This window comes from Eretmochelys imbricata, chromosome 2 (genome assembly GCF_965152235.1).
Source record: "Eretmochelys imbricata isolate rEreImb1 chromosome 2, rEreImb1.hap1, whole genome shotgun sequence".
Taxonomy (NCBI): domain Eukaryota; kingdom Metazoa; phylum Chordata; order Testudines; family Cheloniidae; genus Eretmochelys; species Eretmochelys imbricata.
In genome coordinates this window covers 88017522-88042362 of record NC_135573.1, presented here as the reverse complement: position 1 = coordinate 88042362, position 24841 = coordinate 88017522, and the positions used below count along the sequence as shown (strand labels likewise).

General features: G+C 39.5%; 1 protein-coding gene across 1 annotated transcript in view; it reads right to left on the bottom strand.

The window, feature by feature from the left end:
- RAB12 (RAB12, member RAS oncogene family) overlaps positions 1-24071 on the bottom strand; it is a 33788-nt gene extending 9717 nt beyond the window's left edge. The window contains exons 1-2 of the mRNA XM_077810431.1: positions 23769-24071; positions 9035-9095 (exon numbers count right to left, since the gene is read on the bottom strand). Of these exons, the coding sequence (XP_077666557.1) occupies positions 9035-9095; positions 23769-24006 (299 nt within the window). The 5' untranslated portion in view covers positions 24007-24071. The remainder of the gene's footprint in view (positions 1-9034; positions 9096-23768) is intronic.
- Between the last annotated feature and the right edge of the window lie 770 nt (positions 24072-24841).

Genomic DNA, 24841 nt, shown 5'->3' with positions numbered 1-24841 from the left:
TCCTGATTATATATATATATATAAAAAAATCCACAGCTAAATTTACCCACACTAAACTTTGATACCTCGCAAGAAGCAAAAACATATTACCTGTTTGGTTCCAATGATACATGAGACTACCTCTATATGTTTAATTGGTTGCTTTCTTTTCACTAATGACACATTTTAATTAAAGCAATGTAAGTGCTCTATATTCTACAGCTGAAATTACATACAGCTATTATTCACCATTACAACAGTTTATTTTCTCCTATTCTAAGTTCACCTATCTTTATACCAGGGTCAAATTTATTTTTCGCAAAGCCCCTGTGACATTTCAATATGGGAAACACTTTAAAATGCCCGTCAAGATTGTTGAATTTCCACATATGGAAAACATCATCTCAAAGCTTATGAAGAGACTTCTCCAAATGTCTCTCTTGTAGAATTGCATCTCTCATCCGATGTCAATAAACAAGCTTACAGATTAAGTTTATTGTACATGGGAATCCCTTTAGTTCCATCACATTGAATGCCAGACATGATAGAGCTGGGAGGGCAGGAATGCTGTAGAGAAATATTATTGTTACTATATGGTTAGAGCTGGCAGCTGATAGTAACTGGCAAAAGATAAGATTTTCTGATCAGTTAAGATATGGTATTTGTGGCAGAACACTGTCCTGCTAGACTTGAGTGGTTTTAAAAATACACATTCTGGGTTTCTTTAAATCATAGCCTGTAGAACTACTACACTGAATCACTTAACCCAAGTATCAGAGTAGCAGCCATGTTAGTCTGTATTCGCAAAAAGAAAAGGAGTACTTGTGGCACCTTAGCGACTAACAAATTTGTTAGCCACAAGTACTCCTTTTCTTTTAACCCAAGTAGTTGCATGTTCTCTTCTACCTATCTCAAAAGGCATTTGTTCACTTAATTGAACACGGAGTTCCTGCTCTATCAATCCTTCAATTCTATAAATTCAAGCGTTAGATAGGTGGTGATCCAGGACAACTATATAAATATAAGCCCCCTCCTCCCCAAAAAAAAACAAGCTCCAAAGAGCTAAAACGATGGGAAGAGGAAGGAAAGAGGTTATATAGTGTGGAAATATTAAAACCCTGAGAAACAGTTATTCTAATAATTAGCACTCTGATGGAACACAAATACAATTCCGTACCAAGGCCCAGAATCAACAAGGTATTTACATACATCTAACTTTAAGCACATATGTGGTTCCATATGTTTAAAGTTAGGCATGTAAGTAAGTCCCTTGCTGAATCAGGCTTAAAAAAAATAAAACTCAAAAACTGTGGCATTTAATTATTCTTTGAATTTTGGTCCTATTTTCAGTAACTATACCATGAATTAGCAAGAATGCAAGTGCCAAAATTTGATGCCAATATTAAAATATCAACAAAGGAGAAGGAAACTAATGATGTCCACTTCTATTAATTTTGCAGGGAATTATACTTGAAACTAGCATATACCTCTGTATAGCAAAACTATGTCTAAGCTGAATGTTCATTTGTAACATCCATAGCTACTGTCTCTAAAGCATGCTGCAAACGAATTCTTTCCTCCTTTTCCTTTAGTGTCCCTCATCCCTGCACAAAAAGAAGTGAATTAATGTACTCACTTGACTGTCTAATAATGTACAGTACTAGAGAGGTTTAATAATTTGAGAACAAAGAAAGGGAAGTTTCACCAAATCATTAAGTCAGTGGTACTTCGGAAGTATTGGTGAGAACCCATTCTCATGTAGGAAAAACGTGTACAGTGGAAGAGAAACACTGTTACACAATTATTCTGTAATAGCACTTTGAATAAGTTTACATGCAAATGATGGAACTATTTAAGTGATATTCAGATTTCAAAGGTGTGCTGGATTTCTGCAGTTCCCTTAATGAAAAAAATCTACTAAGTTTTCTATTAACAGGGTTCTCCCCTTACTACAAGTGAGAGTGTATAAAAATAGAATTAATGTAACCTCAAGAAGCAGTAAGTTTAGAATATTGTCTTTTGCCTCTTGAGTTCGGAAGAACTTATTTTAAAATGCTGAGGGATCCCAAATGCCAGGTGGGGAGATTATTTTCCGTATGTTGTAATGTTCTATCAGTAGGGCCCTACCAAATTCAGGGCCATAAAAAACACGTCATGGACTGTGAAATCTGGTCTTTTCTGTGCTTTTACCCTATACTGTACAAACTTTGCAAAGGAGACCAGCATCTCTCAAGTTAGGGGTCCTGACCCAAAAAGGAGCTGAAGGAGGGTCGTAAGGTTATTTTAGGGGGGTTGCAGTACTGCCACCCTTACGTTTGCACTGCCTTCAAGTTGGAGAGTGGCAGCTGTTGGCCAGGCGTCCAGCTCTGAAGGCAGCGCCCTGATAGCAGCAGTGCAGAAGTAAGGGTGGTAATACCATACCATGCCACCCTTACTTCTGTGCTGCTGCTGCTCTGCCTCCAGAGATGGGCTCCCGCCCAGCAGCCCCCACTCTCCCGCTGCCCAGCTCTGAAGGTAGTGACACCACCAGTAGCAGCACAGAAGTAAGGCTAGCAGGGCTGCAACCCCCCCGCACAACTCCTTTTTGGGTCAGGACCCCCAGAATTACAACACCATGAAATTTCAGATTCAAAGAGCAGAAATAATGAAATTTACTATTTTAAAAATCCTATGACCGTGAAATTGACCAAAATTTACTGTGAATTTGGTAGGGCCTTATCTATCAGGGATATGCTATATACCCAAAAGTTCAGGTTGTACAAATTCCGCGAGCATGATAAAACACCCACAGTGCTTGCTTTATAATGAATAGTGTCTCTGCCATCAAGATACCTTTTATGATGAGTCAGTTATGATGTGTTAGAGCAATTCAGTTTTGTTTTGCTGTTCTCATCCATTTTATACTCCAATCATAAGAAGTATTAACACATGGTATAATTAATAAGGTATTTATTATTTTAGTCTGAAGACTTAGCAAACCATCCAGGGGCAGTGGCAATAAAGCATTAGCATGATCAATCCCCAATTCATGAGATTACTGATCTATTAATATTATGCAATGTAATAAACAATAAGAACACGAATTGCTAGTTCTCAATTACAGTATCATCTTAAAATTCCAAATAGAGTAAGTCTAGGGTTCAGGAATTAAACAAAAGTCCAAATAGCCACATATGTATAGTCTAATGTAATAAGTTTGAGTGTTGGAGGCAGGATTCAAAGGCTTTCACACTACAAAGAATTTAGTCTTGAATTAAGTCTAATTTGTTGAACATGCTGAGACATTCTGGATTTCAAATATTGCTTTTACATCTATGTACTTTTATACCTCGCATGTATTTGCTATTGCAGCTAGCTAAGTAAAATTTTTGGTGTCCCTATTTTTTTTTTTTTAAAGCAATTCACTTATTATACTTTAAAATGTTGTGCTTTGTGTATATAATGCTATTTCTCCACCTCCAGCTCCTCATCCCAAAGTAAAAAGTTGTGAGAATGGGAAAAATGTATTTCTTTTCCAACATGCAGCCACAAACATGTATTGTAAAATTATTCCTTAACGATTTATGATTTTGCAAATAATGAATCCACCTGTCATTGTCTTTCTGCTTAATGACATAAAAATGAGGGACATCCTGCAAATGAGATGTCATACAAGGGAAAATTTAAAACATAAAAGCAATGTCCAAATGCTGTTAAGATTCTTACTTCTTTCCCTTCTATATTCATTAATGTAACATACACAGTGATTTAGAAGTGTAAATCAGATATTGTTAGAAAACCCCTGAAAGTCTTAATTTGGATTTAATGGCTTAGATCATACAACTATTTTGGTTTTAATACAAATGCACTCCATGTGTACGTACACACACACACACACACACACGCCCCAACTACATTTTTTTGAGGGTGGCACCGGATGGAGGTGGAAGAAGGAAGTAATTTTAACCAAAGTAAAAATGGGCTTCATCGTGCTCTTTTGGTAATGAAAAATAAAAATCTTTAGCTAGAGAAGATTTTTGAAGTGGTGTATTTATTGGGTTCATATGAAAACAAAAAACTTTTTTCCCCCCAATGACCATCTCCTCCCCTCCAAAACCCAGAACAGGCTGATAAGCTTTACTTATGTTACACCATAGCTTGTTTATTTTCATACCTACCTAACTATGAGCATTTTGAAGTATTTTCAGCACATGGTTTCTCTTTAGGGCTGGCCATAAGTTTTCTGATGGAACAGTTTTCTAATCAAAAGAGGCTGACTCAACAGAAGCAACACTGACCATGTCAATTCAATCAAAAACTTATGGAATTTGACCTGTTCAAAAACTGCTTGGTTTCCTACCAGCTTGCTTGCCCACCTACCTGGCTTGCCAGCTGCCTAAATACCCTGCTCCACCCCGGCCAGCTCTCAGGCTTTCCTGCTTCTTGGGCTGCTTGGCAACCCACTTGGCTGTTTCCCAGACAGCCCACAACTCACCCTCCATGTGGGCAGCCAGAAAGCTGAAACATTAGATTTCAGTTCTCCTGAAAGGAGTTTTTCTGAAAATCGCACCCCCCAAAAGAAAACAAAAACAAAAAACAACCCAACACATTTGAGGTTTTGTCCTGATTTGGAATGGAAAAAAAAATTCATGGGAAGGAATTTCTAATTTTCATCTTCCAGCCAGCTCTACCTCTCTTACTGTCTATTACACACATTCACTTGCTGAAGCCAACACTTGCGGACAGGATAAGGAATATGAAATGGCTAGTTACGAAGTCTGTAATAATGATCATTTTCACTAATTACATATACCTGGGCTGTGTGAAAAGACAGGGTAATTATTTAAATTTACACCTAGGATGAAAAGGAACTGTACAGTGTAGCACATGTGGATGTACAGATAGGTGTAATGGGTGAAACTGCAAATAAAAATTTAGACTATGTATCAAGAAAAGTTTCTTAACAGCAATTTAGATTGTGAGCTCTTCAAGGTGGGGAACTTGTGTTTGTACATGGGACCCTGATTCTGAAGGTTTCATGACTACCATAATCCCCTCCAATCCCCAACATTTTAGCCCCTGAATTTACCTGCCAAGGGAAGTGAAGAAAGCCCTACTGATCTAGTCATTGTAGGTGGAGCTGGTAGCCTGATCCTTCCCATAAGACCACCCCATTTTCAGTTGCTTATAATTTTGCCAAAGCAACCATCCGGGCTAACATTTTCCATGTTGGGTGTCTGCCCAGGCTGAACTTTTTGGGGGGACATTTCAGCTAATATGGTTCACCCATTTAGAAGAAAAGTTTAGGGGAAAATGTTTGCCCATGTTAAAAAAAATTCATACAGCTATTTTACTGAGCAGGTCTACAATCCACTGGAGTAGAAACTTGAAATTTGGCAGAGGGGTCTCACTGATGTCAGGGATGTGCCTTTTGCTGATTGGGTGAAAATCTGCCCAAATCTGAAAAGTCACTGTTTGCACATGCTCAGAAGAGTCTCATAGCATTTGGCAGCTAAATTCCCAGAAGATTCCATTTGCACTGGGCATGCTCCATCTCCTCACAGCATCTGCGCACTCACTGGACTACATATAACACCCATTTCCATAGAGTGAGCATGTCCCACTTCAGGATTGTATGGATAGAGAAGTATTTTCCCTACAACTGCTCCTCTCTGTAGCTGAGGGGGCCAATAGAGTTTCAGGCACCAAAACTGAGACCAGGGAGATAATCTCTCCTGAACTCTGCTTATGCCCAGGCAGGAAGAGGAGGAAGACGCAGTCGGAATGGGATGCAGGGGGTGATAAATGAGAGGAAGGGAGAAATAAAGACGTTCTCAGTCTCCACATTCCTCTGCTGTCACCAAATAGCTCTGAAACCCACTGGCAAAGGGTGTACGTCATCTGCCTCTAATGCCTGATCCACATACTCAACCTGCTACTGCTACCAGTTACTCCATAAGGCCAAGTGGCAGAGGTCTATGCTGTAGATCTGAAGGTCTGAACCCACTGATAACCCAAGTTGGAGGTCAATATGATTCCACATGTTAAAACTTTTGTTTTTTCAGGTTTTTTTTAATATGTAGGAGATTGTATTAAAAAATCCTATGCTAAAAGAACATTAAGGTTACAAAGTCAAACGTTCAAAAGCTAGGAATTGGCAGAATTAAGGTTGCTGGCATTGTGAAGAAAAATTCATTAATATTTGTGAAGCATTTAAGACACTGATAAACACCCAGGATGAAATTAATAATCCTTTAGTCAGTGCAGGGTATGGAAACTGTGCATTAATAAGGCCTGTGGCCACACACAGTACAAGGAGGATAAAAAAAACAAAACACAACTACCAATCAGAGGCAACACATGTGGGGGCATGCAAGGTCCCATGCCCCTCCTCCTCCCCCCAGATTTCTGCCTTTCATTTAGCAACAGCTAACTGTTCCAACGGGAACTCATCCAGAGAGGCTGCTGCAGACTCTGCCCCACAGGGCAAAGGGGAGAATAGGCAAGGCTTTCGACTGCCTCTTGCCAGGAGGCCCAGCAGTGAGGAGGCAGCAGCTCCCCCTCACCATGTATCCATGCAGCACGGGGAGGGAGGAAGCAGAAGGACAGTTGGCTGTGGGCTAAGCCTTCCCACCCCCTGCTACACGGGGCTGCTTCTCCTTCCCTGCTGCTGGAGGCCCAGCACTTCCCACTGCCTGCTTTGCAGACCACCGTGGGGTGAACTCCCTGTGGCTATTCCCAGGGCAGGAGCTGCTCTCCCACTCCTATAGCAGTGCAGGGGCTCTGCACAGGGAAAACTGCCCCCCTCACACTGCAGTAGGAGTTGCCCTGTCTTCCACTTAGCTACAGCTTCTAAGGTAGCAAGGGGGTGGAGGTGGTGATCCCTCCCTGAACCCCACCACATGGGGCTGGCCTGAGCCATCTGGAATTACTGCTCGCTCCCTCGAATATTCCTCAACGTCCCCCTAGGGAAGCGCACCCCAGTTTGACAACCTCTGTTCTAGATTTAGAGACGAGGTGTTCTAGATCCAGTGCCCCGCCCAACCTTTAAATTGTGTCACCCCTCCAATCAACAGTTATGTGTTGCCTCTGCTACCAGTTCACTGAATAAGGTTGGGGTCCTGTAAGAAGAAAAAAAATAGTATGTGATCACATAGTAAGAGACTGTATCATCATGCATACACACAAGGGGGCTTGAGTTTGCAACCTTAATGTTCTTCAAATGTAAGGGGTTTTTTTAATGTAATTTATGGGCAGACAGGCAAAGCACTCGAGAATGTGTTGTAGAAAACAACTGTCGATTTATCTTCTCTCTTTGCTCATGTAACAACTGTTTTCCAACATGATTTTATATGTATGTCCAGAGATTTATTTATTTTTTTAAGTAAGGGTTAATTACAGCAAAGACATTTAATAGTGAGAATCAAGGAGAAAGACACTTTGGGACTACGTGTATTGATGTTTCCTTGTAATGACTGATGTACATTGGTATAAATTCAGATACTTAACCAATTCTTATGTATTTCATTTCTACATTAAATTACATGCTATGTAACCATTTTAGGCATGCCTCAGCAACTGAGTAAGGGCCACACTTTAATATACCTGTAAGTTTTTTTTTTTTTTTTTAAATTATTTTCAAACAAAAGTCTACAAAGATATGCTTAATAAGTGGGAATGATAAGGAGTTTTAGGATATCTTTTCTGACAAAAAACTGTAAAACATTTATTCAACATTAAGAACATGTCTGACAAGCTATATACATTTCACATTCAGTGCTACAACATCATCTTGACATAAAAAATTTGCATTACCTCTGTCAGCTTCAGTAGGCCCTGGCTAACAATGGTGGCTCACCCACCAGCTCTGTAGTCATAGGTTTCCAAACAGGGACGCAGATGAGGGATGAAGACATGCCAGTAATATTCAAGTGTTAGATGACTGATGATACCAAAGATGCAGCAGCAGTTAACTCAGAGGGAAGCAAGACAAACACATGGTGCAACAAACAGAGTTGATGGTGACCTGCCAAGAGGCGTTAGTAAGCTAAACTCACTTCATCTATGTAATTAAAAATGAAATACTACCAGAACGTCCCACTGGTGTCATTTCAACAACCTATGTGCTTTGATTTGCTTTTTCTATGGGTTGTTAGCATCTATAACAATTGATCTCTAATGCCAATTACGCATCAAGCACTGTTAATACACCAAAGCTATTAGATAATTTATAGGATTAGAATCTACATTAACATAGCTGGTTTACTCTCTCCTAACTGTGATTTGTATCATGCTATTGTGCATCATAAGGGACCTCTCAGAACTAACAATTTCTAATCGAATACACTGTATTAATCATTATTGATAAATAATATAACGTGAGCAATCATTTCCAAGATATATGCAACCTTCCCCTGAACAGAAAAAATGTGCATTCCAAACTGAATTTTCACAGTAGGACATTAATACCATAACAGTGAACACATACTTTTGTTTGTAAATGAGTGTTTTACTTGTAATTACATTGTTACATGTAATGTCACAGAAAGAGCACCTGCTGTATGAAATTTCTGATAAAGAGTTCAGAAAAGGTTAAAATAGATTCATTTACTCTAGGATGGCAGTTATAACTGAGGTGATTTCCACATGAGTGAATAAAATTGAAACTAGAGGTATTTTTCCCCTCCTTCCCTTCTAGTAGCTTCCTCATGTTTACTATGAAGAAAGTGGATGATCATCTTTACAACTTTTGGTTTGGGGGTTGATTTGTTTGTGTTTGTTTACTCCTATGCTATTTTCTTAGATAGTTGATTTTGTTTGTCTAAAGAAAGGCTTTGACACCTCTGTAACATGCATATTTGTGTCAGCACAGTAATATTACATTTATTACATCATCCATCATCCCCCTTCTTGCTCTTGAAAAAAAATAAATGGCTAACAGATTTGTAAGGGAAGGAGCAGAAGGATAAGAGCTAAACCAGCTTATAACAATTAATCATATTAAACAAGCATATTGATCCATGCCAGAAACACAAAAATTAAAACATACTGCTGGTTGCATTTTTGTTTTACTTACCAGATTTGTAATCTAATTTTCTTTCCTCTTAGCTCTACTGTTTTGATTTTAAAATCAACACCTATAAATAAAATACAGTAAACAAAAAGAAAAGGAGGAATAAGAAGCAAAAGCAATGAGGGTGTAATTTAAAATGATTTTTTTTTGTACCTGTGCATGTGTGTTATACTAATACACTCACAACACTTTGAACAAACAGGGATTTACACCACTATGGGCCAGCATGGGGAGGGGAGGGAATAGAGTTATTTCATATAATCTGAGCTATTCAGCCCACGGTTGAAAATGTTTTTCAAGCTATGCAATATTATCACTAGCAGCTCTAACGACACAATAGGAAAAAAATAAGGTATGATCACTTCCTTCCCCTCTATTCATGTTTTATAGTGATTGCCAGGAACAACCAAGCTCAAATTATGATTCGGTCACAGACTCCTCCCATATCATGAACAGAGTTAACCTCTCTGCCTCAATTTTCCTGTCTGTAAAATGGGAATAATATATAGCTATTTCCAGGTGTTGATGTTTAGCATTTGTAAAGCACTCTGAAGATGAAAGTGCTCTATGATTTTATCCTGGAGTTGTACCTGGTTTAAAATATTATCAGTGACTTTTACATCTGTGTTTCTGTTATAAATTTGACAGATGTATATTCTGTAGACGTTGCTAAACTCTGAAATATGGCTTCCCATACTTTCTTTGTGCAGGAACATATCTGGAGATGAAATATAAAAAAATATTGCTTCTGATGAGTGAAAATACTCCAGTTTCAATTTTTTTGTTGTTATATTGTGAAGAGGTTAATGAGCAATTTCTATGGGTGATCTCTCACAAATCAACTAGAAAGAACAGTACTTTGATATTACAGTGGTTATATGGCCTTGTGGTGCAGTATTATCCAAAACATTTGCCAAGTTTTAGAGTGCACACTAAATATTACTTAACGATAAAACCAAGCAAAACATTCATATGCAAAGTAATATTTCAAAACAAAATTTAAGTTTATAGAAAAATCACAGGCAATTGACAACATAAAAATGCCCCATAAATCCATAAAACCCAAGCACACAAGGATACCTCCTCAACTACGTGAAGTGCCAATATGCTTAGTGTTCCAGGATATTTTACATACATTTTCTTGTTTGTCAGTTTCAGTCCCATTCTCTTAATGTCATGTTGTATGAAGGTATTTTCCTTTGAATCTTATTCTTGAAACCCACACCCCCACAAAATACTACTACATTTAAGAGAAAGAAAAGGCAGGAAGGGATGGTTCAGACTAATATAATTAAACTTACATAGAAATGCAGAAGTATACTTTGTCAGAACATGTCCCCTGTCCCGTCCCGTCCCCCGGCCACACACACATTATTTCACATCACAGTGTAAACCAGTAGGGTAAAACAACAGAAACACAGAGGAGATAAAATACTTTGGAAAGCTGTTTTTCTAAAGACCGCATTGGCTAAGGGCCAAGTGTCCAGCTACTAGTGCTTGGTAGAGGAGTGGCCTATAAAAGTTTTATTTAAAAAAAAGCTGAATTTGGCCCTTTGGTTTTACAGCACTTGATTTCTACACACACTAAAATATTTTAACATTGGTTTTCATGACTAATGGTATAAAACCTGTTACATAGCAAATCTGGAATATATTCTAAAGTTAGGAGCTTTGTTTAAAAGCTATTCTGTCAACACAGAAGTTTACCTTAGCTGATTTAGCTACACTGCTGCAGAACAGGGAGGCCAAATATAATTATGTGACCAAATTTTAATATACAAAGTTAAATTTTAAGAAACAAGAAGGATCCCCTCAACTCTATTTTAGTCTACCTTATTTTAGTCTGGCTAGGCTGAGAACCAGGGGGATAGACTATATCTATTCGCTTAATCAAAGCACACACACATATTTTAAAATTTTCATATCAAACTGTAAACACAGTAGACAACAGACCCAAGTATTCCTCTTACTTTTACCCTTATACTTCCTCCCACCTGCTTCCAAATATTTAGCACACTCACTGCATCTTAAGGTATATTGTAAAGTTCTTCAAAGCAAAGAATGTGACTTCTCATGTTTACATCTAACAAAATGGACCCCAAATCTTCTTTGGGGCTTCAGGACACTACTGCAATACAAGCAGTAAGGAATAAGATGAAATACAATATGCGGCTTGAAATTTAAGCAGACATTGTCAAACACTTTATAACCCCCCTACTTTAGGGTTTTTTTTAAAAAAGGATTCATAAAATTCAGAATATTTTAATGAAACATGATTAAAAACTAATGAATGATTTTTTCTGCATTCTTGGAAGCCTAATTATAACATTATGCTAGAGTTAAGTAAAAGAAAATGGAACTGATTAGTCTGAATATGGTGTCCAAAGTATGTGAAGTACAAAAGTACAACAAAAAATTTTCAATTTTTTTAAAAAAAGTGTTAGTAACACAGCTAGAAGTTACTTTTTAAAATATAATTTCTCGACAGTCCTCTTTAATCTGCAAAATGTAAGCATCCAAAGTTCATTACTTTGTCTGTAGAGGATAATTAGGGTGCTACAGAAATATTCCGTAATAATTTTAAAATATTACATCAACATACAAAGATCTAACTCAAGAAACAAGGAAATTTGGCTTAAATTTATCTAGAACACAACTCCCAATCCAACCATGATGTCTAGTATGCAACATTCTAGTCACGATTTACCATTTAGTGAATTTTCTTTAAATCGAGTTCTTAATTTCAACATTCAGTGTTTCCCAATCCTGAGAAATGGAACAGTACATCAACTTTTTTGCCTAACACTACAAGAATCTACCCATGTGCTTGAGTAGAAAAGGAGACCAGGAAACTCATAGTGAGGAGCCAAATGCTAGATTAGCATTTCTCATTCACACCTGTAGCAGGGGCTGTTCTAAATCACAAAGGCAGCAGAAGGAACACAGTGCTGCTGGATTGTTGAAGTGCATCATATTTTCCAAGCAGGAGCTTTGTAAGTTGTTGTCTTGAAGGAAAGAAGTGACAGGATGCAGAAGTGCACAGTGGAGGAGTACATTCCCCTATAGAATTATTCCAGTGATTTAACATTTAAAGTTAGTTGGGCCCCCTCAAAAGACTTCAGAGCTAAAGCTCCAGCCTGAGCTACAGCTTCCACGCATTATCTCTGCAGCTGTTTTTAGAGAGCCAATGGGAGCCCTGCTAGCCCCCAAGTTTGTTCACCCAACTTGGCTAGCAAGCTCATTCCTGCAGGCTCCAAAATTATGTGTAGACAAACTCTAAAGGTACTCTAAAGGTACATGCTAATTTATTCTAATTCAGAAGTTAATTTGATACTTATTACAAGTGTTTTTACAATAAGAAAGTGTTATTTATAGAGCTGCCAAGTGATTAAAAATTATTCATGATTAATAAGACAATTAAAAAATTAATCACAATTAATTGAACTGTTGAATAATAGAATATCATTTATTTAAATGTTTTTTTGGATATTTTCTATACTTCCAAATATACTGATTTCAATTACAACACAGAATACACAGTGTACAATGCTCACTCTATATTTATTTTTGATTACAAGTATTTGCATGGGAAAAAACAAAAGAAATCGTTTTTTTCAATTCACCTAATACAAGCACCGTAGAGCAATCTCTATCATGAAAGTTGAACTTACAAATGTACAATTATGTACAAAAAACTGCATTCAAAAATCAAACCATGTAAAATTTTAGATAATGCTGCCTTCTTCTTAGTTACGTCACCAGAAAGTGAGAACAGGGATTTGCACTGCACTTTTGTAGCTGGATTGCAAGGTATTTATGTGCCAGATATACTAAACATTCATATGCCACTTCATGCTTCAGCCCCCATTCCATAGGACATGCTTCTATGCTGATGATGCTCATTAAAAAAATCATGCATTAATTAAATTTGTGACTGAACTGCTTGGGGGAGAATTGTATGTCCCCTGCTCTGTTTTACCCACATTCTGCCACATATTTCATGTTATTACAGTCTTGGATAATGACCCAGCACATGTTCATTTTAAAAACACTTTCACTCCAGATTTCACAAAACGCAAAGAAGGTTCCAATGTGAGATTTCTAAAGATAGCTACAGCACTTGACCCAAGGTTTAAGACTCTGAAGTGCCTTCCATAACCTGAGAGGGTCAAGTTGTGGAGCATGCTTTCAGAAGTCTTAAAAGAGCAACACTCTGATGCGGAAAGTACAGAACCCGAACCACGAAAAAAAAGAATCAGCTTTCTGCTTATGGCCTCTGACACAGATAATGAAAATGAACATGAATTGGCCTGCACTGCTTTGGATTGTTATCGAGCAGAACCTGTCATCAGCATGGATGCATGTCTCCTGGAATGGTGGTTGAAGCATGAAGGGACATACGAATCTTTAGCGCATCTGGCACATAAATATCTTGTGACGCCAGCTATGACAGTGCCATGAGAACGCCTGTTCTCACTTTCAGGTGACATTGTAAACAAGAAGCGGGCAGCATTATCTCCTGCAAATGTAAACAAACTTGTTTGTCTGAGTGATTGGCTGAACAAGAAGTAGGACTGAATGGACTTGTAGGTTCTGAAGTTTTACACTGTTTTGTTTTTGAGTGCAGTTATGTTACCAAAATAAAATAAAATTAAAAAAATCTACATTTGTAAGTTGCACTTCCACGACCAAGAGATTGCACTACAGTACTTGGATGAGGTGAACTGAAAAATACTAGTTCTTTTGTTTAACATTTTAACAGTGCAAATATCTGTAATAAAAATAATATAGCCCACTTTAATTGATTTGTCTCAGTAGAGTTGGTAAAGGCAACCCCCATCTTTTCACGGTGTGTGTGTGTGTGTGTGTGTGTGTGTGTGTGTGTGTGTGTGTGTGTGTGTGTGTGTGTGTGTGTGTATCCTCTTACTACTGTATTTTCCACTCCATACATCCGATGAAGTGCAGTTTAGCCCATGAAAGCTTATGCCCAAATAAATTTGTTAGGATCTAAGGTGCCACAAGTACTCCTCCTTCTTTTTGCTGATATAGACTAATGCAGCTACCACTCAAACTACACAGTTAGGTCGACATAAGCTGCCTTTCATCAACCGAGCTGTAGAAGTGTCTTGACTTAAATTTGACTCCCACTGACATAAGTGCCTCTGTACGCCAATTTAGTAACACCACCTGCCCGTGCAGAACGGATTCAAAGTTGATGTAATTAGGTTGACAGAGTGTCAGAGCAGACACTGCATTGCTTTTGTCGACTGTTACTGGCCTTCAGAAGCCATCTCACAATGCCCCACGCTGACAATACAATTGATACAAGTGCTCCTGGTGAGGACGTACACCTCCGACACAAGAGGTCAAGTATGCACACGCGCGCACACACACACACACGTGTTTTAATAACTGTGGTGGCTGTATGCCAATGTAAATTAGGACGAGATAATTTTGGCCTTAGAAAACTATTTGGAAACAGCTTAATTTACAATTTCCGCTGTAGTCTAAATAGGTTTTTATATCATGCTCATTACTGTTGTATATGAGCACAATCCTGCAGTGCATTAAGCAAAGTGACTACACATCTATGTGTCTATTCTCACATTCTCCTTCCCTAGAGGGAGAAGCATGTGCAGTGAAATGTCTTGTTTTGGTTGGCTTGATTTTTTGTTTTTAATACAGCACAGAAATGCAAAATCAGTATTGCTAGCAGTACATCTAGCTGTCTCCCACAGAACTTCTGGCATTTCTAACCAACTCCAGTGCTTTCCACTTAATTTGAACACTATCTTAAAACTACATTTAATTTTATTAAAACCTCAGGAATCCTTTATGTTGACCAAATTTTGCATAACTCAAATCACTGACTACAGCAAGTTTTAATTTAACTAACAAAGACAAAATTTCGGAATGAGCAAACTTAAAAAAAAGAGGGGGGGGGGGGAACTATCCATATCTGTGATTTATTGGTTGCTTTCCACATTAATAGTACTGTTACAAGAATGTTGTTTAAAAATATCTTTTGTCAGGGTATGTGTACCTCATGTTGACAATAAGGGAACAAGGATAGCATACAACATAAATCATTCCTAGTCTCCTCAAAGATCAGTCACAACGTCTTTGCTAATTAAATTTTAATCACTGAAATAGGAAATCAAACAGAATATTAACTTCTGATTTCTACAGGCTCCTTTTAATGTCCCCATCACACAATCTCAGGAGAGCAGAATTAACCACATATTTTGCGTTTGGTAGAAAATTCTTCAAACCTTAAATAAAATAAAATAACTGGCACATGCAAATAACTGGCACGTGCATGGTATACCCAACCTTTTTTTTAATTGTAGCCTAAGTATCAAAAATATTATTGAAGAAGGAGTAGAGACAGGAGACAAATGCAGCCAAACCTGAGGAAATAGCAGCAACAGATCAGAACATGACCTGCGTCAAAAGACATCAATAAAAACTGCAATTTAATCTGCCACCTCAGCATTCAGGTGTTTAATTATGCAAACACACTGCAAAAACTGAACTGCACAGGATATAATCTGATAAAACAGAACACTTGATAATTCTTAGTGTTAAAAAGTGTATTAAATCTAAATGAGATTTTTTTTAAAAAAGGAGTTCATGTAAGCTCTCTATGCCACTAACTATACTCATCTAAATTCCATTGAGGGAGCTGTTTGGTGTCAGCACTACTGAAAATGAGGCCACTTATGCTTATTTAGGTGTCCAAAAAGGGGCATGGATCAGTGTTCACGTTGCACTCCCCGTCAGTACCTGGCCTGGCAAAGCTAATGATCCAACTAGCAGACCAAATTCAGTGAGGAATCCTGGTCACATGACACCGAAGGCATGTTACACATATACTAAGAAGGTGCCCAGATATGGAGACAGGATCCTAACTCTACCCAATCTGTATTTTAAAAGCCTAATATGCTAGTCATCATAAATCAGTGGTCAAATGTATGCAAACTATGTTAGGAGATGGCAGGTCCACCTGCTTACTCTTACTTTGAAATAAGGCATGAACTTTGTGCTAGTTTATGATGTTTTGGGAAGAGCCAACAGGCTTTTATAATTCCCTTCCCTTTTAAAAAAAATCCCTCCTCCCACACCAAGTCTTCAGTGTGCCACAAGCAATGAATATGTTTAAAATAAAACCATGCTACTCATTCTGAAAACTGAAAGGAAAAATCCCGAAATGTCTTTTCCTTGTGTGCAAGTTGGAATCGAGGGCTGTGTGTTTTGGATGCCCTTATTTTACAAACACCAGCACCACTTTTGCCATCTTAAAGCCTCCCACTGGGGTCCAAATCTGTATTGCCTACACATTCAAGACTCTTAGGATCTTCAAAAGGATGATTTGCATGAGTAAGGAGTGCAGAATTGAGCCTCTGATTTATATTTATTAATTATTAAGTGTTCTCACATTGTATTGATTCAATGTATTTCTTTCTGGAAACTTGCATAACATGTGCTGTCCTGGAAAAGTCTATTAAGCAAGTGATTTTTCCTGCAAATAGAATGTGTTTGTCAAAATATGATTAAAAGCTCGAGCAATCCCTTATTAAAATATTTGATATAAAAATACAAGATTATGCATTAAGCCATGCTGTAAAACCTTCAAAACATAACAGAGAATGTACTATTTATTACTGATAGAATAAACATGTGAACTCTGTATTAAAGCGATTCCTATAACTGATCAACATGTGCATTTTTTAAAAACATACTGTATTTCGTTACCATAAAACCTTTTGCAATGATCACATTTCTAAGAAGAACTGATCAGGTTTTAGGATACCTCAATGTACAACTTCTAATGGGCATGTTATGTGTGGAACTAAACAAACTGACAGTATCCTTTTAAAAAGTGACTGTATAGGTCAAAAAAAGTAACAGCGTGCGTGTGAAATTTGCAGAAAATCATTGAGTGCATTAGTGACAGCCAAAATGAGGGTAAATCAGTGAGCATGGTTAGTATGATGCATCTTGTTATTGAAAAACCATTTGATACTGTTGCATATAACACAGATTGATTAGCGCCAAAGGCTGGCCCCAGGCAGATTAAAATGTGCTATTCTGGCTTGGGGCAAGGAGATTCTCAAGCAAGGCACAAACTGAAAAACATAGTTGGAAAAAATATAGTTGGGGTAGTTCCCCCTAGTTAAAGTATAACAATTTGTTTAGTTTTTTAAAAGGACAAAGGGGAGCTCCTCTGGTTAAACGTTTACTATTTAAGGTTTACTGAAAACAATTTTTAAAGGAAAGAGGCAGTCCGAGTCATTTCAGCACACAAGTGACTTTGAGGAGCAGGAGAGGAAAGCAGCAACAAAACAGACAAACCGAGCCGGTGAATTCAAAATTATTTGAACAGATTAATTTTAAAGCCTATAAACTAACCATACTAAAGCTTTGATCCAACGTGCAGCGAGGTCAATAGAAAGACTCCTATTGACTTAAAGGAGCATTGAATCAGGCCCTTACTTTCTTCTTTACTAAAATGACTCATGTAATCAAAGGAGAAGAAAAACTTATACGGAAACCTTTTAAAACGAAATGTAAAATGGAATGTAAAATGGTATGCCCATTTTTAAAAAAAATTTGCTCTATCAAGATTCTTTTAATTAGTTGTTTTTAAAATAAATTCAAAGTGAAGCCACCCCTTTCAAAGAGCACCAAACAGGTTAAAGATCAAGAATGATTCATGGATGAAAACTAATGCATTAACTATACCTGCATCAGTTTTGGCACCAGAAAGTTGTAATTGATTTCCAAAATGTTTTAATCATTAAACAGCTTTTTATAAAGTAAATCTTCAAATACATTTTTAACTTGCAATGGCAGAACAGTGGGCAGAAGTAGATTTACAGTGCTTCAGGCTAAGAAGTGTACCAACATTTTGGCAACGGGAATAGATGAGCAGCAGACTTCCTGTATTAACTAGATTTATGGGTTAATTTGAATGAATATTTGTATTTCCAAGACTTGTGATGGAGGAAGTTGCATCTGTGATAAATTACTGGGTTCCCAATATGTAGACCAAACAGAAAACTCAAGACACTTTTAAGCCAACTGCATTGCCCAGCTTTTAAAAAAGTAGAAACTATTCATGCCATAAACTCAATACTTTAAATCTGAAATCTAACATTTAAAATACACTTTTTTTAAACTGGGTATACTTGTCACAAATGATCTCAAGGTACTTTGTGCAAGAATATGGTGGAGGAGACTTGCCCCAACACTCTGGCCAAATTCAGACGGGAGTACGTACATTTTTCCTTTCAGCTGGTTATCATATACTTATTAACTTCTTGTCCTAAATTGTGAATTGCTGCCATGTTAAGCAGCAGCCAGGTTTCACCTCAGAGATTATTACATTTCAGTCATGGGTTAAAAAAAAATTTCACCATATATAATTCTCAGCTTCCGGAGATAAAAATACAAACCCATAATTGAGTATCATCTGCGTGTTTTGTTGCTTCTGACATTATCTCAGCTGTTCACAGCCTGGACTGAGTCTGACAGCTGCATTCCACACTCCTTGCTAACCTAGAGCCCCTATACTTACTGTCATTACAATAAGAACTAAATTTGGTTTGCTGGTTTACTTACATGCTCTCATTTATGTACCAGTTGTGGGCTACTAGTTGTTCTGACTGACCCATGGTGCCAGTATAACCAACACAAGAAAGGTTTTTAAAGAGAACCAATTATTTTGTGTACTTATTTAGGGGGGGACCCACATTTAACCCTTGCATTACTCATTCCTAAATACCATGACAACATCTCTCTGTAGATTACTTGCATCACAAAGTGTACAACAGCTAGTATTGATTAAACTTTTTGCAGTAAGCATGCCACCAGCTCTGTTTGTGAACAATCTCCTGCTGGACTTTTGGATTTTACCAGAAGAAAAGTTGAAAACACAGTTTCTTCTGGCATAAAACTGACTGCATGCAAATGCAAGTGGCTTCTTTGAACATTATTTGAACATACTACCAGGTGCACCACTTGTTTATTACACACCCAGATTAATATGATAAGTAGTCAAATCAAACACATTATAGAAATATAAATCATATCTAGAATCAAGCTTAATTGAGTAAATGTATTCATATGTAAACTGAGCTGATTTTTCATTAAAAAGGTACTCTTCATCTACTGCAAGTCTTCTCTGAACTCACAGAATTACTGTCTTCTTTCTTAGCTCACAGCTAGAATTACATCAGTTATTGGAGAGCCCTTTGCACTTCTGCCTGTCATATAGCAACAAGTCACACAAAACTGTATTCAATCCACTCACCAAATTTCCATTTGAGAGCAAGTGATCTAGACCTCTGCATCCCCCCCAAGACACACACAAAAAAATCCAACCCATGAGCTAGACAGGCAGAAGGCCTCTGAAAGCATGTCACCTCTATAAAACTCCAAACGGCAGGAGTGAGATTTAAATACAGGTCTTTCATCATCTGCTGCCTCAAACTGCTGGGGGGAAATATAGCAATCTTAAAAATGTTAATATTTAAACCATTTTTGGTATCTATATATTTTATCATAATTATCCAGTGACTAAAGATTTCAGCTCAGGATAATACCAAGTATTACTAATAAGTAAAAGGAACAAACGTTTTAAAAAAATTGACTCGATTTTAAGTTAAAAACCACCTACACAAAACTTAAATGTATTTTCATGTAGAAGACCTAAAAGACCCCCTGAATCCTGACAATTTGTTGTTTTCCGATCAAATTTTCCTATAAACCCCCCCACACACCAAACTCTCTTGTAGTGTGAGGAACTCCTAAACAAGTCACTGACTACACAGGGAAACAATGAAAACTGAATTACACAATACTGTCAAGTTTCAGAGTAACAGCCGTGTTAGTCTGTCTTTGCAAAAAGAAAAGGAGTACTTGTGGCACCTTAGAAACTAACCAACTTATTTGAGCATAAGCTTATGCTCAAATAAGTTGGTTAGTTTCTAAGGTGCCACAAGTACTCGTTTTCTTTTTACAATACTGTCAAATGTGCTATTATGAAAGATCAATACTTTTATTCTCTATTTTCTTTCAGTTACAGTAATCTCTGGTGTCAGTGGAAAGAGGCAATGCTATCCCTAAAAGGATAGCAAGAACTATACCATCAGTTTGTGCATACATGAAGAGAATGACTTTTCTAAACAAAATACTGTAGCATCTTTGTCAAAATACTTAAAAGTACAAATAGAAGCTGTGGTCTAATAGTAAGATTACAGACCAACTAAAAGCCACTATCTTCAGGTCTGGCATTACAAAATTCTACACAGCAACGTTTTGTTACTCGTTTGGCAACAGTATCCAAAATTAGTAAATATTTGAGATCCAGTAAGCTTCTGTTATATAAATATAAAATTAAGGAAACAATGCTCTATCCAAGGAGTTTATTATTTAAAACAGCAAAGCACTATAGATATATAGTACACCATATGCTGCTGTGAGAATGTGCTGTTGAAATCTGACAGGTCATTTTTGAAAGTCTTCACAGAAGTAGTGCGCTTTTGAGGTGAGATTTTTTGTATTATTTATACAACAGAAATTTATAACTTAGTCAACTAATTTTGCATTGTGGGATATGTAAACAAGCACGAAAATGCCTTATATTTTCAAATGAATCACTTCCTCCCCTCCAAATGCACTAGCCCAGTGTGCCCATAACATCACTCAGTAGGGGCAGAGAGCAGCCATTGGCTCCTACAGACCTGAGACACCCAAGCATTTTATCAATCACATTTGAAATCCTGTGTGTCAGCCTGGTGCCCTGAACAGCCTACAAGTTTCACTTAAGAGATTATTAAGCAGCTAAAGAAAACATTTTGAACTTTGGTCTGTTTGGCTTACACCGGTACAGCTAAATATAAAAATTAGTGTATAGCTGGGCTGAGACCTTCAATATCAAGTAAAAAAGGAGAGAATTTTTATTCTAGTGTTCAAACTATTTTAAATACAGATTTACAATGATATCACTAAATCCCTTTCCCCATGTATATCTGTTCCTTCAGTTACATCTAGCTTTCTCCTCCCAAATTTGAGCTCAAAGCACATTCAATTTACCGAACTTCTGCCCCCGCCCCAAAAACAGGGAAGCACATCCTGCTGGATCAGTCACAAGATTTTCACTTCTGCTTCAACCACACTCTTTGTTTGTAACGCCAGAAAATCATTCTCCCTGGACAGGTGATAACAGGGAAAAATAGGAAGGTGCTTTATGATTACAACTGAAGATCAAGTTCTGATCTAAGTTTAACTTCAGTATGGGGTTACTTTGGATTTACACCATCAGTATAAAAGTAGAATTTATTCTACCTTGTATTTTCTTTCCAAGTCGAAGACTCCGTGCTAGATGGTACGAAGAATTAAGGGGCAACTCTAGTATATTAATTTGGGGCTAGGAAAAGCTCTTCATGTTCTACTAACTTTAGAGTTCTTAACAGCTCTCAACTTTAAAACTTTAATCATGAAGACTTAAAATAATGCTTTTATTTTCAAGTATTTCTACATGTAGTTTGGTGCAAGTAGATTTCCTATGCCCATTTGATGTTGCTATACTTTTTAGATCAAATCTTTTGTAACCACACCATCATTTATTTCCTGTTTTGTTAAAATTAGGAAGCTTTTGTGCTTGAATCACTGGTTTATCTAGCAAATCAGATTTGCTCATTACTCAGATAAAAACTGACCAGTTTCCAAAGCACAACTCCTTCCAGTACTTTTTGCATGCCCTTAATCATCATGGAAGATCAACAGGGTTTTACTGCTAATCCCACCCAGAAAGAGTGCTTAACACAGGTCAACAACAAATTTTCTTGCACACACCTTGTTCATCACGGAGGAGACTAAGGGTATGTCTACACTGCCCATGTCACAGGGCTGTGACATGGACAGTCTAGACATGCTTTATCGCCAGGGAGACCTCTCCCGGTGATTAAAAAAAAAAAATCACCCGAACCAGCAGTGATAGCTTTAGCGCCAGGAGCGCGGCTCCTGGCAATACAGCGCTATCTATGCTGGCACTTTTCAGCGCTAAAATTTTTGTCGCTCAAGGGGGTGTTTTTTCACACCTCTGAACAACTAAAGTTTTAGCGCTGAAAGTGGTAATGTAGGCATAGCCTTACAGAGGATAAATTCCAATCATAGTCCCACTTCCTTAAACATAAATAAGCTTGTCATGGGTTATGGAAACTAACAGTGTTTCTTCATAACACCACCAAAATCAAATCTATATTAACGTCTCTTTAGATGGTGATACCTCTCTGGCACTTTTATATTGCACATTTCAGGTTTTGTAACAAAAAGCAAAACCTGTGCTCCTAACTTCAGAACAATGTATTTTCATATATATTAACAGCTGTTAACAGAAAACAATAAGCACTACCATGTTTAGCTTTTCAAAGAAACCAGCAAGGAATAAAAGAGTTGTCAAAATAAACATTAAAACTGTCAAAATAAACACAAACTGTAACAGCAACCATTTTAGAATTAATTTGTCAGAGGAAGATACCTCTTTATTTCTAAAAAGCAGCACTATTACTTTCCATCAGATGTTTAGAACTCTTCAGGCTCCAAGCTGCAATTAAGCACACATTTTACAGAAGGATAGCCTTAGCATAACAACCACCTTGTCACAACACCAAAAATTCAGCTCCAAAAATAAGCCTGTAATAACAAGGCAGACTAAAATTTGTTTTCAGGTTGCTCTAGGATTGATTCTTCCTCCCCTTCATCCTTCACCCTCCTGTACCAAAAAAATACTCCACCTGAAGGGGTGCATATTGATGACTAAACTAATAGCAAAGAAAGATTTGCTATAAAACAAATGGTTTGCTCTGCTATCTGCTGTCCAAGACAGTGAATTACATACATAACCCCTGACCCAATATTTTCATCCACATTCAGTTTGCTGTGTATTGAGGTACCTTTTTAATTGTTGACATTTAAAATACTTGCGTTTTTTACATGCAACATGGGAGGCCCTGACATCCACCTCCTATTATAAGAGCACCATTAACGGCTTGAGCGCGTCTTTTAAGAATAAAATTGAATGGTCTGTAACCGATCGCAATATGTGCCAGCCTTATCCTGAGGAGCCAGGGCTCTACATTTCTCTCAACACCAGTGACAACGCCCCCCCCCCCCCCCCACACGGGGCCCAGAGAGCCGGGAAGAGGCTCTCTGGGAGTTTTCTAACGTGTGACTGGCCTTTCTCCTGTTTTCAGCGCTCACGTTACGTTTCCAGGGGCTGCTGGGGCCGAAGGTGAGGCGCCCGAGTTGGAGGAGTTCAGAGGCGTGAGGCTTGGAGCAGGAGGAGGGAAGTAGTGTCTGTGTGGTTCCCCTCCCTTGCTCTGAAGGTCGGCAGAGCGACCGGCGGCGGGGACGGGCGTGCGGCTGAGGGGGGCTGCGGCAGGGCCGCGGAGAGGGCCTGAGGGGGGCTGTGGACAGAGCAGCAGCAGCGAGGGGGCACGACAGGCTGCTGGCGGGGGGCGCTGCAGCCCCAGGGCACCGGCCCGAGGGGCGGGCGGGCGGGCAGAGCCCGGTCCCAGCTGGCGCGGGGGCAACGCAGGAGACGCGGCGCTCGCTGCAGCGCGGGCGACAAGAGCCGGGCTCGTGGGCCCGCCCAGGCCGCTCTCCCGGGGGACAGAGGCGGAGGCGGGCCTGAGGGAGAGCCCGGCGCCCGCCCGGCCGGGGCCCTTACCCACGGTTGACTTGCAGGCCTCGCAGAAGGTGTCGTCGGTGAAGCGCTCCATCAGGCTGGTCTTGCCCACGCCCCGCGAGCCGATGATGATGACCTGCAGCTTGAAGTCGGCCGGGCGCGGCGGCTGCTTCCTGCGGCGGGACTGCGGCCCCGAGAGCGCCGGGGAGCCCCCCGCCGCGAACTCCCGCCCCGCGCCGCCGCCGCCGCCCCTGCGCTGCAGCCCGGAGCCCGGCTCCATGACCGCAGGCGGCTCCCGCGCGACCCCGCCCCGCCGGCTCCTCGAGCGCGCGCGCGCGCTCCGCTGCCCCGGGCCTGACGGGAACGGGAACTCCGCGGCCGCCCGGACAACGAGCGGCGGCCCGCGCAGCAGCCAGCGGGGCCCGCCAGCGGGGGGAGCAGCGCCCCCTTGAGCGCGGGAGGGCCGAGCTGGGAAACCGGCCGTCGCCGCAACTCGGTGCCGGCGGGGGCTGAAGGGAACGAAGGCGCCGCTGCGTGTGTGTCGCTAAGAGCGTGGGGGCACGCCGGGGGCCAGGCCGGCACGGTACCTCGGTGCGGCCTGTGCTGAGCTCAGCTAGCCCCGGGGGTCCTGGTCCTGGTCCTGGTCCTGGCTGGAAGCGCAGCAGCCAGAGCTGGGGATCAGCATTTCCCATCTAGGCTAAGTGCACCTGCCCTGTAATTTTAGCCACCTGGGTCCCAGGAGATGAGAGAAAGGAGGTAGGTGAGGTTTGATGGGAACAACTTCTGCTGGGGAGAGACACAAGCTTTGGAGCCACACAGCTCTTAAATCCACACATTGGATTTATGGCTTATTACAACAGCCTATGACCCCCTAACCCCCTTTTTGTCCTATGACTGCGGCGGTATTAAGGCCTCAGTCTACCATGAATAGGCCCTTACTTAAGATAAACAATCTGTTCCCACCTTCCTCAGACCTGAAGAAGAGCTGTGTGTGAAGACAGCATTTCTCCTCATCACATCAGCCTCTGGAGGCAGTAAGACAGGTCTGGTGGCCAGTCCTCCCTACATTGTGTTTTATAAAGATAAGGTGGTCCTGTATCCTCATTCCAAATTCT